Below are 17142 nucleotides of genomic sequence, written 5' to 3'. Positions count from 1 at the left end.
TTTAGACGAAGAGTTAAATACAAACAATACAAAGTCACACACTCCTGTCGAGAATTCTGTAGGAATACCACTGATTGGTTAATACTTTTATTAGTTTGATACAAACATGAAATACATAGGCAACTGTCGAATAACTTAAAAACGTTTTTGTACAATGATGCACACATACACACAAACAGGACAAAACAAAGGGGGAGGGGATGAACTCAATTTCAGTCTGAGACTGAGCAGTTTTTTGGTCATTTTGACAAGTCTTGACAACCTCACAATTACAAGGGCTATTTTATGGCAGCAAGCATGCAAAGCTGGATTTAAGTTCCAGACATGAGTGGCTCTCTCTTTCAGCTATCTTGGAAGCGTTGCTTTGTTAATTCCAGTAAGTAACGACAAACGCGTGACCGGTCCAACAAACCACATTTACATGTCATTCCTAGTGTTGATCCTTCATATTGTGTAGCTAAGAAAGGCTGGAGAAATTTATGAAAAATTAAAAACATTTGCTTGCAACCCAAACTCTTTGTTTCCTTGACTGTTCCTCTTCATTCTGCAATGGATAATCCTGAACCCAACAAATCCTCCAGAACTATTTTTGGAAAGGGGGGAACTCTGCGTTCTTCCCTGTCCACACATGGACGGCAAAGGTATGCTTTTGTGGAACAAACACATATCTCCAAGATAGCTGCCAAAGCATCAAGACCACCTAGAACTACGTAGTGTTGAAATGTCAAGCCAACTGAGCAATTCTGGGTAGTATAATTATTTCGTGTTCCCAGATGATCACTTATGCCAGGCTTGTAAGTACAGAGGTTTGCTGTAGCACCATACAAGGATATCTCTTTCTGAGCATATGTGGTTCTCAGAAGAACCGGAGGGTACTCAACATTTTGGACAATATGCTCTGTCCATAGTCAGTACCCTCTGGTTCTTCTCAGAACCACAAATGCTCTTCTAAGAACCAAACATGCTCTTCTAAGAACCACACATGCTCAAAAAGAGATATCCTCACATGGTGCTACAGCACAGCTCTATACTTGCTATCTTCACCATGGAAAGCTTCAAAGCTCATCTTATGCCATGCTTTTCGTGAAAATTTGAGCTTGTCTTTTCTCCAAGCTGTCTGTTCACCACTCTTGCACTGTTCTACCACTCCCAACAAAAGTTTTTTTTATTTACACATACAAATGCAAAGAAAGTATTTGATAACAAGATTATCTTCAAAGAGAAATATTCAAATGAATCATACAGTTAACATATCACACATACATGTTCTTGGAACAGAAAGAAATATCACTTTTCAATTCAATACACCACTTATAGAATACAGATTTGGGATTTTAAAAAAGTCTCAAACTTTTCCACATCGTGGAAGGTAACTCCCGAAAATGTGTAGGCATTCTTTGGCCAAAAATCTGTGCATCAGTTTTGTGAATACTCCAAAAAAATGTACAAGTCTTTCTTTCCATTTGCTAAGTCTGAACAGGAATGCTACGCTATTTTATCAGTTGTCGGTGACAGACACAAATGGTGTCTTTCTTTTCCATAGTCTGTGGAGTTGGTCAACATGGAAGTCCACACAGTGGGCTGCTACCCTACAACCACTATTATGTACACCGGTAACAGGCTGCACGTTTCTGGTCTTTTTTTAATCAGCTGAAGCCACAACAAAACAAACGGCCATTCGCCTTATCCATATCGAAGTGTGATCAAGCGCATGTAGATAGTCATTACCAAATAAGGTCAACTAAGATTTGAAAGAAAAGATGAAAAAATGAAATTCCTGTCATTTCATGTGAGACAGCCGGAAGACACAAATAATCAGCAGTGCAATTTAAATATGTGATAAAACCTGTTGTTTGTGGTGGAATGCAACCATAAAGTGGCTGTATCTGAGGTAAAAAAAAAACCCATTACTTGGTCGAGGACACTGCCTAAAAAATACAGAGGAAAGTTTGTCCAATTGTGTAAGTGTCATCTTCCATAATAGTGCTATCGACATATTAGTTATCCCACAAGCATGAATGGAACACAGAATAATGTAGCACATGGTATGTGGGTATACATATTGCACAGTCAGCTGCCATGGATTGACCAATCAAGATCAAGAAATCAACTTTGTTGGAAAGATACAGGGCCCATGTCAATCTTGTGGCTACTATCTCAACTGAAAAGTCAACTACATGTGAAAACTACAAGACTGTTGTTGCCACAAACCTTCCATCACTCTGTTAAAGCCTTGTTTCCACACAGTTGTAGAGACTGCTGCGAACACACAAGATGTTAAGGCAGGCACTGTTGTGGAAGAGAGGGTGTGTGTGACCATTGGACCAAACACTGGAATTAAAACAGCAAGTGTATAGGCCCACTCCATTCTGACAACTCCAAACAACTCGGATAGTCGGCCAGGCTGCTGATCCAGGCTTGGCCGACTATCAGTGTGCGTGTTGTTGTCAGTCAGTCACGGTAAAGCATTTCATACATTGGGGTAGTATCGAGGAATGTTCGGGAAAGTTGTCTGCATCTCTGTACGTTGATATGGAAACTGGGCTTTACTGGACAAAAACAAAGATAAAAACACTGGCAACTTATCTGTACACTGTCTAGTTTTTAACTACAAAGAGTGCTTCTGGAAGGTAATCATTTCAACTGTTTAAAAGATTTTGTTCCACTTCCGCCATCAGCAAAATACGTGTACAGTTTACGTCCATCTTGATCCAACCAAAAACTACGTGCAGTCCCACATATTCTTCTTCATCACCATGCTGTTTCTGTTGTGAAATGCTCCATCAAGAAAAAGCGAGCTATAAGAGAGTTTGGGATGTCTGTTGCCTCCAGAGTGCGTCACTACTGGGTGGCTTGGTCAAACTAAGCCCAAAAGAAGTAGCAAGGGAGGCTTGTTTTGCACCTTGACTGTTTTTGGATGCAAGTGCTGGAATAAAGCACCCCCTACTGTCGGGACACACAAAAGACCCATCTCAGCAACTGTATCCCCTCAAAGAAATATGTCCCGGTGAGCCTTGATTAAAAACTGTCAAGGCTTTCCAGACTCTCCTGTGGAGGATGTACATGCTTGCCTCTTTCACCACTGGTTTTCTTGGATTTGGAAGCACACATAACATCTGGCAAGCCCAGGCAGGCAGACCCAGGCAGACCGTGTGTAGCAATGAGCTTGTTTGTAGTCCACACACTGTCATTACAGCAAATCCTACCTACTCAGTGGGGCCTTTGAGAGAGGCAAAAAAGACGACAGTACAGTGATCAGTCAAGTACTACATTGTTTCTGAGTAGTCAATATTTGAGGCAGTTGACTTCATTTTGAACTTTGGCCGATACACTCGCAGGCCCAACTTGTCTAGTTCCAAAATAGAGCTTCTTACTCAAAAAATGATTTTGTAACTGAGGGCCAGTACATCGTAAAGTAAATCCATGATGAGGTGGTGAATGGAGTTTACAGAGTTTACGGGCAGACATGAGACTTAAAATTTACCTAGGCAACAAAACACAGAAAGACCAAAAAAAGAGGAGGAAATTGCATTCACATGCACAATGCTCACCAACTCTACTACATCACATACATATTCACTAGACACCGAATTGCAGCCACCTTAATGTACACCGCTACAACTGAATTAATAGATCTCACTTCCGACTGACTCGGTAGATAACAGGTACCTGATCATGCCGATCATGTCAGTTTGTCATTATCAACACCAAGGAAATTCCTAAAGCCACCCTTTCCTTCTAATGTTAAATCTGTACAACATTGCAAGTACATCTTCCTCCATTGTTTCATGCAACTCCGAAGAAATTCCATGAAAGGACGCGGAGACCGCTGCAAGAATTCTTTACGGCTTCCATAGAAATTGCTTCCAACACAATTTTTCCAAAGAAAAAAACAGGAATTATTTACACACATGCGCAAATCTTTTGTTTACGCAAAAAAAAGTCTGCGTATTAAAAAAAAAAAGAAACTTGCATTGCATTAAACTCTAAACACCATTCTTATCAGGTCAATTTACAGGATCATAAATTTACAAGGTCATCTCTACAGGTCACAATCCAGGTCAGAATGAACCTGACCTCTGACATCATGTGCATGTTATTACGAGTCTTTCAAAAGGTTCACCAGCTCTATCACTCTGAAACACAAAAGATTTACTCGATCACTCTTGAAATGCAAATATTAAATGAGCAAGTGTTTTGAAGGTCATTCGGTCTGTTGAAGATGTCTTGCACAATGAATGTTGACTATATGCCTTTCCATTTCGCCGTGAACATTTATCTACCCTTTGTGACAGTGTAAACCCTGTTTTTTTTAATTTATGGCAAGCCAAATATGTGTTAAGTTTCTTATCTGAAAATATTCCAATACATGAGAGAAAAATTAAGACATTGGACTGACGACCTGAATAAAAATAAGGAAATAAAGCAGCAGTGTGATTTTTTTAAAAACCCTTTTGCAGGAGATGCTTACAAAAAGAATGTTGGTCATTGTTTTGTACAGAAGAGTTCGTTAACACCAAGTTTTTACTTACAAATCTTACAGATTTAAATAATATGTACATTGTTGTTGTCTAACAATTGGCCGGTGACTTATTTGGAGTCGATTAAACAAAAGACTGGGGAATGAGCCAGCATCAAGACTTCTACAGGAAAATCAAACAAGTACAGTTGGTTTTACAACAAAATTTACCAACTGCTTCAGCAGAAATAAGGTAACATTGTCAGTCTTGTTTTTTCATTTTGGCATATACTGTACAAGGCCTTTCATAAAATATGACGGATACAGCACAACTCTTTTCCATTTTCATTATGTGCTTCCTCTTGTCCTCACACGGCGGGCAGTTGCCAGAAACAGCGTTTCTTTAGCAGCGAGCAGCTGGACTCTGCTGGATTCTAACCGGAGAACAAAGCCGACGGTCTGGGGCAAGGGAATGTAAACCCCAACTCGAGCCTGGATACTGAAGTGCCTTGGAGGATGGAGCAGAGCGACAGCTTATCGGACTGACAAGGCACTGTGCTCCCTGCCGTCTTTGACTGACAACAGTGGACCACTTCAGTTTTTTCCTTTATTTCAACACTTCCGTGGAATATGACAGGAAAAGCTTTTTCGTTGACAGTTCTGATGAGTCCTCGCATCTGCACACACACTTGGCACATTATTTGAGGTGACCACCGGTGCCCAGCAGAGAGTTTACAGCGGTACCCTTATTTCTCCTATCCGGTTGAAACCGCAACATGCTGGAGACTTCATTATATGGCAGTCATCTTGGAGGAGGGCGTGGTGGCCGGCTTGGGCTTGCCTACCCTCTCCCGGCTCACCTCCCCCATCTTGGGCCGGCCGTTGCTGCCGTTGGCGGCGGCGGGCTGGGCCGGCTGGCTCTGCCGCTTCCGGTTCCGCTTCATTTTGGCCACGTCCTCGCCAAACATGTCCCCCGTCCTCAGGGCAGAGATCAGGTCGTCGAATTCACCCTCGCCACCCTGCTTCCGGCCGTTCTGATTCTCCTTCTTGCTTGCTTTCCGTTTGCGTTCCCGTGCTACCCTCTGTGAATCAAAAATAGCAAACAGAGAAGCAACCATTACAGACTGCAACAATATGATTCGTGCCAATGACAAAAACATGGCCACGTTCTGGCATTGTAAGGCTTAACAAAAAAACTGCTGGCTTTCCAGCTTCAAGACCCAACTAAGACAATCAAGCAGAAATGAAATCATTTCAATAATTAAATTAATTTGAAAAAACTTATGGTACCAAACCAAGAGTCAGTTAATGTGATTTTTCATTTCACTTTTTAAACTGGTTGGTTTGAAAAAGGTTGGCTTGCTCTGGTGTTTGTTTCTAAAACTGCTCTGCCACTAATTACACAATGCTGATAGGTAATATCAACGTGTAGCCAATCTGACAGTCATTTGTTTACTGCTGCAATGAGTGCTCACAAGTAAATTGTTTGGCTATAATTGCATCCTCAACATTAATTGCTGAACAGTCTGAACCAACAGGAGTTTGGCTCACCTACCCCCAATTCATTTTTCTTAATGCAATGGGAGAAACAACCATTTGCGTGGCTTCACTGACTTTATTGCGGTTGAATCCTGTTAGTACAGCTTGTGAAATAATGTCCAATTATTATACGATAAATAAAATGGAAGTGGGAAGCACAAAAGTTGAGACAAACGAAAACTCAATGTACACAATTCCACAAGGCTGTCTAAGAGGTGTGGATAGCTCACAAATGGCAACAGGTGAATTTCAAGCCAGCATATTGTGACCTCATCAGCCAGCACTCATCCCCCCCCACCCACCTCCGCCTCGATGCGTGCCCGCTTTTCTTCCTCTTCCTGCTTCTTGCGCATGTTCTCGTTGTCGATCTTCGCCTCGATGAAAGATTGGACAAAGGCGTCGAAGGTGCTGAAGAATTCCTCCGCCGTCATCTTGGCCGGGTCCTCCCCAAACTGTTTGATGCACTTGGTGATCTGCCAAAATGACAAGAAGATGGGACACGTTTGGTGTCAGCACGGAGAGAGCATGTCATGAATTCCCAACAAAAAGAATATGTACATGTATACCATTCAGCCAAAGGCAAGCACTGTTGAAAACTAAGCTCCAACACTGTTAACACTTCAGCACTTGAGAATGAAAATGAGTAATGGAGCAGATTCCAACAACTCTTATTGGGAGTAATTATTCGTGCTGTAGTTGAGATCACCATGAGTCCTCGCAAGTCCATCACATCACCCAGTCTTACGCCAAGTCAAAAGCTACTCGAATGAACTCTTGACCAATGCAGTCCTGTCATTCTGCATCCCATTATGTGTAAACGCACCTGGGGAGGACTTGTATGTAACTGGTCCTGAGATAGAACTCAACTCGGGGTTCCAGAAAACTGGAAACCAAATTCAATGACTTTTCCAAGGCTTTTCAGGACTGAAATATGACAATTTCCTCCCTATTTTCCATGACTTTTCCGTGACCTCCCATGACGACCTTTTTTCCCCCAGAATATTCCATGATCGCAAACTAAAGCCCTGAAGAATGATAGGGTTTTGGGGGCTTACCTTTTCCTTGGCCTGGGCCTGGAGGTCCCTGATCTTGGAGAAGCTGATGGAGGAGACCGTCTTGAAGTCACTCATGACTGAAACAAACTTGTCGCCCTTCTCCGTGCTTGGTCTATTCTTCTGAAAGTCCAGTTCCTTGGTGGGCATGAAACGTCACATCAATTATTTCCAAGTCTTCATCATAATTACAGATGTAAACGTTCGAGCTTCAACATGGGTTTGATTAACCATATGCTGCTGGGTCTAAATTGAAGTTGCACAAGATTTCCATTTTCAAAATTCTTCACAAATTCATAACTTCATCTACTGGACGCTTACACCTACATGAATGACTGCCTGGTGGCTACTCTAACCTGACAGGCAACATCTATTGATGCCCGAGTATTTCAGCAAGGCCTGCCGCCTTGTAAAGAGAGCCCAGATTGTGCGGTGTTATGTAATTTTCTTTTTTCCACTAAAATTGGCCCAGTGCACTGCTGGCATCATTTCAAATGCGGCCAAATAAGCGTACAGCGGTATTGTATTGCTCATCACTGGGGCATTGGAGTGCTTTTGTCTCCGGTCGTAATCTACCCGCACTGAATGCCACAAATAGTGGTATACTGTTTCAAAACGTTGACGGATTACCTCCGCTATTGACAACTGAAAAAATTTTGGCAATTCCCAGCAGCTCGGTCTTTTGTTCCGAGTACGGTCTTTTGTTACAAGGCCCAGCTCCTTTGTCTGATTTCGGGCACTCCGGCTTTGCATATAAACCCAAGGTCTCCGGTACCAGGAACCCCGCCACGAAGTGGTTAACATATGAAAACACAACCTTCCTTTGAACCAAGTCCAGCAGTTCCAGCAACTTCTGGGCAGTATCAGTGCCAAAGAAAGAGAACACAACTTAGTCATACACGCGATAAAGAGAAGTCCAGGTACTAGGCCTTTTGCACACAGTGACGACATTGTGACTGAGCAAACTGCAAACCTCATTTTTCAATTGCGAACCAATCCCGTACCCATTCCGGCTGAGCAAAACTATCTGTAACACTGAGAGATTTTTCAAAATTTTCAACAGGGCAAATTATGAGACACTGGAACGGGAAGGTTGGGAAAGAATGATGAATCTTACGAGCCATGCACTGTTTCCAACTGTTTTTAAAACTCGTACCTTCTCCACTTCTTTAAGCCCTGCTCCGATGATGTTGATGTCTTTGTCCAACTCGCCCATACTAAAAATAACAACATAAAAAAGAAAAACAAAAAAGTCGTTCTTATTGCAAAACTATGTGTACATATTGAATGACCTGTTGAGCACAAAGGCTCCATGTTGTTATTATCTCAGTGATTTGGAATTGATTCCTCCTTTTTGTCCTCCGTTCTTTTAGGTGAAGCGTCTTTGCTTGTCTGCTTTCCATCCAATTTTAGACACACCTGTTGATCATGCTTCTTCTGATGTTTTCAATTTTACTTCCACAGAAAGATCTACAAGCTTTAAGAATAGTTCCCACGGGAAAGAGGTTTTTCACTGCATATACAAGCATGCATTCAATGACTCAATTCCACAGAGATGGAGCGAAGTCGGCCAAAAGTCATCCAGTCTTTTAAGGACAAGTTACACAAACTGTCACTGCGGCACTCCCCCAGTAACTGATGTTCCTTTGTCCCCTATGTAATTTCACTCATACTTGATTCAGTCAAGAGTACAACTAGTTAGACTGTAACACGTAGGGATAATAATCACTCTGATCAGTGCCTTGACAAACCCTGACAGCAGGGCAACAGTGAGGAAAAATTACAGCAGAATATTCTGTGAGATAACGTTTGAAAGCGGTGGACAGGGTGGTGTTTTTACTCCAGTAATCACTGTCAGAGCAGTGACACAAATTCAACCTACTTGACTTTAGATGCATCCCGCAGTGATGCCAGCTCCTCTTCCAGTTTGAAGACATCTGGGAACTGTTGATAAAGAAAACAGTCCACCAACACAAATAAGTTGAAAAAAATCCAACAAAACAAAACCAAATGTAAACACACACAAAAAAGCAAAGATCAAACGTCTGACACATGTTGGCCACTTTCCTGTCTTACATGGTGAAAATGAACCTTCAGTTTTTAAAATACCTGTGGCTTCTGTACAAATTCACTGCTTGAGATTGATTCCACCCTGGCTCACTGACAGAAGATGCAGCCATATGTTAGATGCCACTCATAACTCATGATCCTGACAGGACTTCCATGTCAAAAAAATCTGATTCTAAAATAGGATGATTCTGAGTTTAACCTTAGAGTTTTCCCACTCCAGAGGAAGAGAACTGTTCAAGTTTCACTACCAAAACACATCTTTTCATTAAATGGCAGCACTGTGCATAATCAGTCAACAATTTAACCACCTAATTACACTTTTAGGACAGATATACTCTGGAAGTCCTAAATGAGACCTTGGAAAATACTTTGCTTCTGTCTATTAAACCCTTAGTTTAAAATTCTGATTGTCCAACATGTTTAATTCTTCTGCTAAATATTTGCTTTCCTGCATCTGCAATAGGCAGTTTTCTCCACACAAACCTGTCTTTATGCAGTGTATCTAGCGTTAAACTTGGTACTCGGAAGGTACCTGACCATAACTCTTGGGCCAAATCGATGAAAGGCACCCACCTTCTTTTCTAATACTGCTGTCAGGTAATGGAGGAGAGTGGGATGCTTGGAAAGACTGGATTTAGTGTCCAGGATTTTGTTGAGGCTGGAGATGCGGAAGCCCGATGCATTGCCCCTGGGCCCCCGGTTCATGTAGTTTCCAAAGGCCAGGATGATCTCCAGGACCTTCCGTAACCGCTTGCTGGAGCTCAGTTCCTTGGAGGCTTTGAGCACGGCTGATCAAAACACAGGGGAAAGAAGGGGGGGGGAATGATTTGACAAATACATAAAGATATACAGGATCTCCAGAGGGCAACTGTTGCAAGGTCTAGTTTCTGAGATCATCCGACACAATCACACTACAGCACACACTTGAAAACCTTTACTGGATTAAAATTTCATCTGGATCATTCATGAAATTAAAACAACAAAATAGGAGTAATTCATTTTTTCATTAACCTGAGTGAACACCAAAATGCATAAAAACTGTTTACAGATATTGGATTTCAAAATAACAATTTCCAACTTCACAAATTCTTTTATAACATCCGAATTGATTCTTTTTTAAATTGCCTCCATTTTCAGAACAAATTTCTGCAAATCCGATAATCCCAATTGAAAGGCTGACGATACCTTGACACAAAACTTTGAGACACCATCATACATATGTGTTGGCATCGCAGGCCACGTCCGAATCAGGTATTTTGTACATGCTTTTGATTGGACGATAATCACACCAGGATGAATAGCCGGTGCCCATTTGGACAAGGCCTAGACCCTGGTACAGGAAAAACCAATATGGCCGCTATTGGCCACAAGCAAGTACCTTCCACTTTGGGTTTGCACTCTCCCATTCTCTCCTGGAATTTCTTCTTGAAGTACAGACACTTCAACCGCTGCTCATAATGGTTGATTCTGAGCAGACGACAAAAAATGAAAACAAAATTGTTGACAGACATTCATGGTAGAAGGGCAGTTGATTAGTTAGGACTGTTCAAGAGATGTGACTGATAGTGTAGACCCTGCCATTTTAAAGGAAAGAGTCTGATGCACATTTGTACCAGAATGTAGCTACTGGTCAGAGATGTATTTGTCTCTGTTCAAGACGTAACTGATAATACCAACTGCACGCATGTACTGTTGGGCACATGCTACTTTTTGGGACCTATGATCTGTAACTATTCCAGTTTTAAAGCAAGCTAAATGCCCGGGCTGGGTAGGAAAAAAAGGGCATAGATGCCAAAAGCTCTCGATTTAAGTACTAAAATGTCATTCAACTGAGACTGCCTATCCCAAATGAACCCCAATTGTCTGCCAACAAACTACCCGATGAAGAAAAAAACACACGTGCTGTACTCACTTGCCCATTTCATACAAGAACCGGTCTGCTCTTGCCACGCTGTCAAGTTCCCGTTCGTGCTCCTTCACCAAGGCCACTTCTTCAGGAGTTGGCACATATTTCAAAAGCTGAAAGAGACCCAACAAAGTGTCAACTCAACTTGAAGCACAGATAAGCCTTAGACAGTACCCTACGAATATTAACACAGCATGAGTGAAGTCATCGCTTCATGAGTTTATTGGGTTTATAGGCGGGATTGGAGAAACTTTACTTATGGTACAGCAAGGGTAACGGCTGGAGAGGAGATTGGAAGGACGGGGAAGGAAGCAAAACCTCCTTTCAAAAGGGGAAGGAAATGGCTCTAACCACACTTCCTCTTCATTGTTACCCTTCACTACAAAGCTTCACTCTTCATCACTGTTTGAGTCAGAAGATTGGAAGAAAACAATGCTTCTTTATTGCTTAACCTAAATATCAAACAACCTATTCTCCTGTTTAGTTTTAAAAGTTTTACGCAGCTGCTCCAGGTCAGTACAATCTATTCTTTATCACCTCATACATCCATCTATACTCCTGCTTGAAGATAAAGCTCGGGTAAAGAGTTTTGCCAAATGCCAATAGAACAAAACACCATTACATGCACCTCTACATGAGATCAACCCTAAACACTGCCCTACAGAATTTGACATTATCATCTTTAAATATCAAGGATGCTCTACAACAAATTCGGCAAAATTAAACTTTGCATGCACTCGTAATATAGCAGCTGAGTTGGGAGTGTGTTTGAGACACGGTGCTTTTCCTGTTCAGGTTTTGCATCCTGTGACCTGTTTTCAATGTCTCAATTCTGCACTTATAATCTGCTTTGCTCTTCCACTTTTACTTCCATGAGGGTCCTCATGCTCCTAATTCTTCATCCCACTGCATCCTGCCACTCTGTCCCCCCACTACCCCGGCTGCACCACTGACCTGCTCCAGCATGTCCTTGGGGATGTCCTCCCCTTGGTCCATGCTCAGGACAGCCTTGGTGATCTCCTCGTTGGTCAGCTTGAGCTTGGACAGCAGGATGGTGCAGTTCTGGGCCCGCCGGCCATCGATGACAGACAGCTCCTTGCGCTTGCTGGACTTGAAGCTGAAGCCTGTCTCCCCGTCCGTGTCCACCTTCTGGTAGGCCGAGAAGACCTTGTCAAACTCCGTCAGGTCCATGATTTTTAAAATCTGAGAGCAAATATCACAAAACCTGAGTGGCATGTTCCCTTCCAAGGGAAAACAGGTAAGGCTTGTGGTAAAGAGGGTAAAGTAAATTGATTGTTGGGGACAGTAGGATACAAAATAGCTCCCAAATCATGGCCTTTTAAGCTCACTATCAAACCCAAGGTTGTAGTCAGGGGATTTTCAGAGTATCTCCTAGACACCCTGTGGGTTATTTTGGACATTCCAGTTCTGATGGAAGTGTACGTAAAGGTACACTGTAAAATGTCAGCAGCTTCAATACCCTGATTGTTTGAATTTGAGGCACAAGATTCCAATATTCACAGGCTTGCTGAGTCACCATTTAACGATCAACAGTAAATCTTGCACGGCTGTTCTGAAAAATACTTTGTTTGGAGATGCACTGTCAAAATGGAAGGGACACCTAAGCCAAAAAATAGTAGAAGCCAGGCCTTGACGCAGAGACAGGGTGCGTTCAGTAGAGAGTGTTGCAACCTAATGGGCAAGTAGGCTCAAAGCGGATAGGTGAGGTCCGGCTGAGAAAATGCAGATTAGCAAACTGGCTTTCTGAGCAAAAAAAGACAAATTACCGACTGACGGTTCATGCACAGTACATTGCTGTTTTAAAGAGCTGACAGAGCCCAATACCTTCATCCCGTCCAGTTCTGTCCATATCGTTCCCTGCAGCTGCAGATCGGGCAGTTTGGCCCAGTTGAATGATTTCAGCGGGTTGGAAGGCTTGGGATAGTTCTTCTTCTTGGCCATCATTCCCCCCATACCTGAAGCACACAAGACAACTCGCATATTTACATACGCTCACTGGAACTAAACTCTACACAGATAGGGAGGAGGGTTGTATCCATGTACATTTTCTCCAGTACTGCCCCGATGCATTTTGAATCATGCCAAGCCGTCGGGCTCCGTGTTTGCCAGAGTTCTTGGAGATATTTCGATGCAAATTTTCCGGCAAACCATTCCTGCAAAGAGCAGGTTCACTCACTTGAGAGCATGAACTATAGAGTGCTGAAGTGTGATGTCATTTAGAACCAGGAACTGCAGTGCAAACGAATGGAGTACGCAAGCGGGATGGTTCACGTGCTGTTCTCACACTAATGCCTTTTACACACATAACTGAGCGAAAAGTAGTCCTTTGGTACTCTATAAATGACATCATAACAAACATCTTTGTCAGACTGGATTGAGACCAAAGATAGTATAGCGCCGTGTAGCGGCGCAAGATGGCAAACTTCACCGTGAATACACGTAAAACGTTGTAATCGCATGGGCGCCATTTGAGCAAGCAATACACCTGCACAATGCACATTAATGCACAGGCGCAGCGGCAGGCACGTGCACCTGGTGAGCCCGCGCCTAAGCATTACCGTAAACTGCGCAGGCGTATCGCTTGCTCAAATGGCGCCCGTGGTAATTACACCTTTTGGGCAGAGTTATCCATCTTGCGCCTTTGGCGCTATACGATCTTTGATTGAGACTTCACAGATAGTGTCACAGTGGATGTATTTATAGGCATGCCAATACAGTCCAACCTCAGTCGACTCGGTCCTTCAGACTCTGCAGAGTACCTTGTTATAACTTGTTGTGTAAACAGTGCCCTCCTTAACAAGGTTCAACTGTATCAGAAAAGGTCAGCCATAAAGATCCGCAAAGATATTTAGAAAGGCAGAATCCCTTCAAAAGTCTTTGAAAAAAATCTGACCCTTTCAGCAATAAGACGACTGCATGAGGTCCTCGACAAGAGGAAGAGGAATATGAACTTCAAAACAGAAGAGATTTATACTGTTTCAAATGGCATAAGCAACAGCTGTGATAGCTGCATCAGCAAAGCACACAGCATAACGCCAGCACTCCCGCACATCCTACCTGGAGGGGGTGGCGGCCCTCCCTGGCCTGGAGGCGGCGGCGGAGCTGGAGGTCCCATGCCGGGGGGTGGGGGTGGGGCAAATGGTGCAGCGGGGGGCGGGGGAGGTGCCGGCTGTCCTGAGAGGGATGCTGGGGATTTCAGGGAGTCTACTTTCAGCATGTCGTCATCTGAGAGACTGACGGCCCCTAGCTTGCCGCTGGCAATCTGCATGCAGAAAAGAGGTTAATAATTCAACACAAAGTATGCTGCAGCCAACCAAATGCTACAACTTTATATGAACAAATGTACCATTTAAATCCCAATGTGGACTCTGTAGTAAATCCCTAAATGAGGCAACACACAGAGGATGGGATATCATGTGAAAGCCAATACATCATACAAATACTTCAAACCCGGTGCCTTCACAAATGCCCTATTAGTTTATACACACCCAATGAAAATGGGACATGCATATTTTGAGTTATATGCACTTAAACCAGCCCATGAACGTGGTGTGTTGACCTATTAGTATTGCCAAGGTTAAAATTCTCCAAACAAACCACTAACTCATCCTTTGGACAATGATTAGCACACCAGTAATGCACAGTATGTAGGCTGCAGGACAGGCCACCAGTGTTTGTTCACAGAGGTGGTCCAGATTAATGCCGGTTTGTGCTGATAAATAATTTGAAACTTGTGATTATTATTAAATACCGAAGCCATATTCTAAATGTACAGGTGTGCAACTTTGGACTTTGACCAAAAAACGAGGAAATTCCAGTCTTTACTAAAGAGTGTCGGGTGTTTTTCAGTTCTTAGTGGCATGAGTGTGGAGTGAAATATGAAGAAATCAGCTGATCCCAGGAAAAGCTGCATGACTGAATAAAAGTGAGGGATGAACCCAAGAATGAGGGAATACAGTCAAGCATGACTTCCCTGGGAAGGTTTATTGACCAGTGATTTAACTGCAGTCTGCACTTGTATCCAGCCACAAGCTGTCACCTTCATGGTAATGGGCTTAATATAACAAACATTATCTGGCAAAAGTTTTTACAATGGCCTAAGTCAAATAAATGGTGTGGTCAAGTTGTCCTCAGTGGTCTTACCATGGCCTTGAGCTCAGCCATCTGGGCCTGCAACTCCTGCCCTTGTCTGCTGGACATGGCCAACTCTGCCGCTTGCTGGTCAAACCGTTCCTGGATCGAATTGAGCGCACTCATGGCTTCCTCCTAGAATGAGAATGACCACCAGAAACACAGTCAGAATCTGAACCTGGCATCCAATCAGAGCCAATAATCATGCTTTTGTTTTTTTGGCTCATCTACCACACAATTCCCACGGCAGGGAAAAATTGACACTTTCAAGCCAAGCACTTGCAAATATACTGGAGATGAATGATAAAAAAATTGCCCACGTACCAAAACTACAATTACCTACACAAACTGTGATGAACATGAGATATTTGAATTTCAAAACTTCTGAAAACTACTGGAAAACCTTCAGAGGCGGAAGTTCCACATAAAGGACTAACCCAGAACCACCGAGAATGGTTGGGGTTTGAAACCAGCGCCAAGTCTTCCATGAAAAGCATTCTATGGTTATTACTAAATCTAAAAATGAGGGGAATAGACAAGCTCTACTTTAATTTCAAAGGGACAGCCAAGATTTCTAACCACAATAGATAATTGGTCATTTATACCACGTACTCAGCTTTTTGTGAATGTGTGAGGTGTAGCAACAGCAAGACATTTAAAATGATTACTGCAAAGTTTGATGCACAGCTGTTGGGGTTTTTAGCATTAAAATCAAAAAAGCCAGGCAATGGACAGTGAACCTTGACGAGCAAACTGGCGACTTTACGTACAGGTGAAGAGTGAACTAAATGTCAACAAAGTCACAATATGGAAGAATTCTGGGCAATATCCCTGGATTTTGGACAGCATAGAGGAAGCTTCAGCTGCCCAGATGGGTACAGTGGTACATGCTAAAAAACCACATATGCCAGAGGCTTATAAAGATGGCGGTGATTGAAAAAATTAAAAATCAATTTCAAAAAAATGGAGTACAAACAAAACAAAAAACTCTGCCGTTTCGTTGCAGAGAAGTTGAAATCCAACCTATTACCATCCCATGGCGTCAGCAACCTACTTTTCTAACCTGTAAAACTGTTTGGACTTTTACAGTTAATGATTGGCCAACATTTACATGAAGCAATAATTGTAATGGGCCACCAGCAATGGCCTACATGTATGCAGTATTGACTAGCAAGCACACGTCAAAGAAAACGAAGCTGACACCGTCATCCGATAGGAAATCATGCATATTCTTCGAATATGCTCTCACAAAAATCATTCCTTTCAAGTTTGACAGCCATACAAGTTACCGCACGGCTGCATGTGAAAAACACAACAAACGCTGTACCTAATCAGGACCCGAAAGATGTACATGTAGGTCCATTAATTACCAGCAAGGGAAAAAGTCCAAGGTGAACAATAAATCCCCAGTCCCAGTGTTCAAAAGCAACTGAGAGAAACCGATGAGCGTTAACAGGATAGCTAAGGTGAGGCCAGCCTGCAACGTGGCGGCATTCGTGTTGCAACATGAGTTATTGGCAATTTGGCGTAATCATTTCATGCATGGGAGCAGTGGGCAATGTGTGTGTCTGTGGGCATGCTTGGCATGGGTCTGATTGGTGACCGAGCTGGAGAAGACTGGCCCGACTGGTTTCCCTGGAGACATGCTGCGGCAGGTTTCAAATTACCATTCCAAAAACTTGTGCCTAGGACTGCACTTCCGTTCGGTATTTTCTCATCCAGTAGTGTAACCCTTTATTTCAAAACAACAAAACCCCACCCCTCCCCTCCCCCCCGGAAAAAATGACAGGGGAAAAAAATTCTGCTCATATTTCAACCATAACCCTCTGGTAATGTTTCAGCATACTGTTGTCTTCAGCATCTTTGGCTGACAAAATCTTGCTGGTACAAGCATTTTAGTTTTGATCAAACAGTTAATAGTACATGTAGATGCCAAACAACCATCCTCTAAGGGAATTGCCTTG

The 17142-nt window shown here is 42.8% G+C and overlaps 1 protein-coding gene across 9 annotated transcripts in view; it reads right to left on the bottom strand.

Moving 5' to 3' along the window:
* Nucleotides 1–54: 54 nt before the first annotated feature.
* LOC110982891 (disheveled-associated activator of morphogenesis 1-A-like) overlaps nt 55–17142 on the bottom strand; it is a 75633-nt gene continuing 58545 nt past the window's right edge. For all 9 annotated transcript variants that reach the window (XM_022241647.2, XM_022241659.2, XM_022241648.2 and 6 more), the window contains 12 exons: nt 15191–15313; nt 14105–14309; nt 12872–13002; nt 11981–12229; nt 11033–11139; nt 10499–10587; nt 9694–9908; nt 8933–8994; nt 8207–8267; nt 7054–7188; nt 6301–6471; nt 55–5541 (listed from right to left, as the gene is read on the bottom strand). In XM_022241647.2, the coding sequence (XP_022097339.1) occupies nt 5251–5541; nt 6301–6471; nt 7054–7188; nt 8207–8267; nt 8933–8994; nt 9694–9908; nt 10499–10587; nt 11033–11139; nt 11981–12229; nt 12872–13002; nt 14105–14309; nt 15191–15313 (1839 nt within the window). In that variant the 3' untranslated portion in view covers nt 55–5250. The remainder of the gene's footprint in view (nt 5542–6300; nt 6472–7053; nt 7189–8206; nt 8268–8932; nt 8995–9693; nt 9909–10498; nt 10588–11032; nt 11140–11980; nt 12230–12871; nt 13003–14104; nt 14310–15190; nt 15314–17142) is intronic.

Source organism: Acanthaster planci, linkage group LG01 (genome assembly GCF_054643075.1).
Source record: "Acanthaster planci isolate LZ-2023a linkage group LG01, COTS_SCS, whole genome shotgun sequence".
NCBI classification, from domain to species: domain Eukaryota; kingdom Metazoa; phylum Echinodermata; class Asteroidea; order Valvatida; family Acanthasteridae; genus Acanthaster; species Acanthaster planci.
Note: the sequence above shows the minus strand (reverse complement) of the source record. Positions and strands in the feature narration are given on the sequence as shown.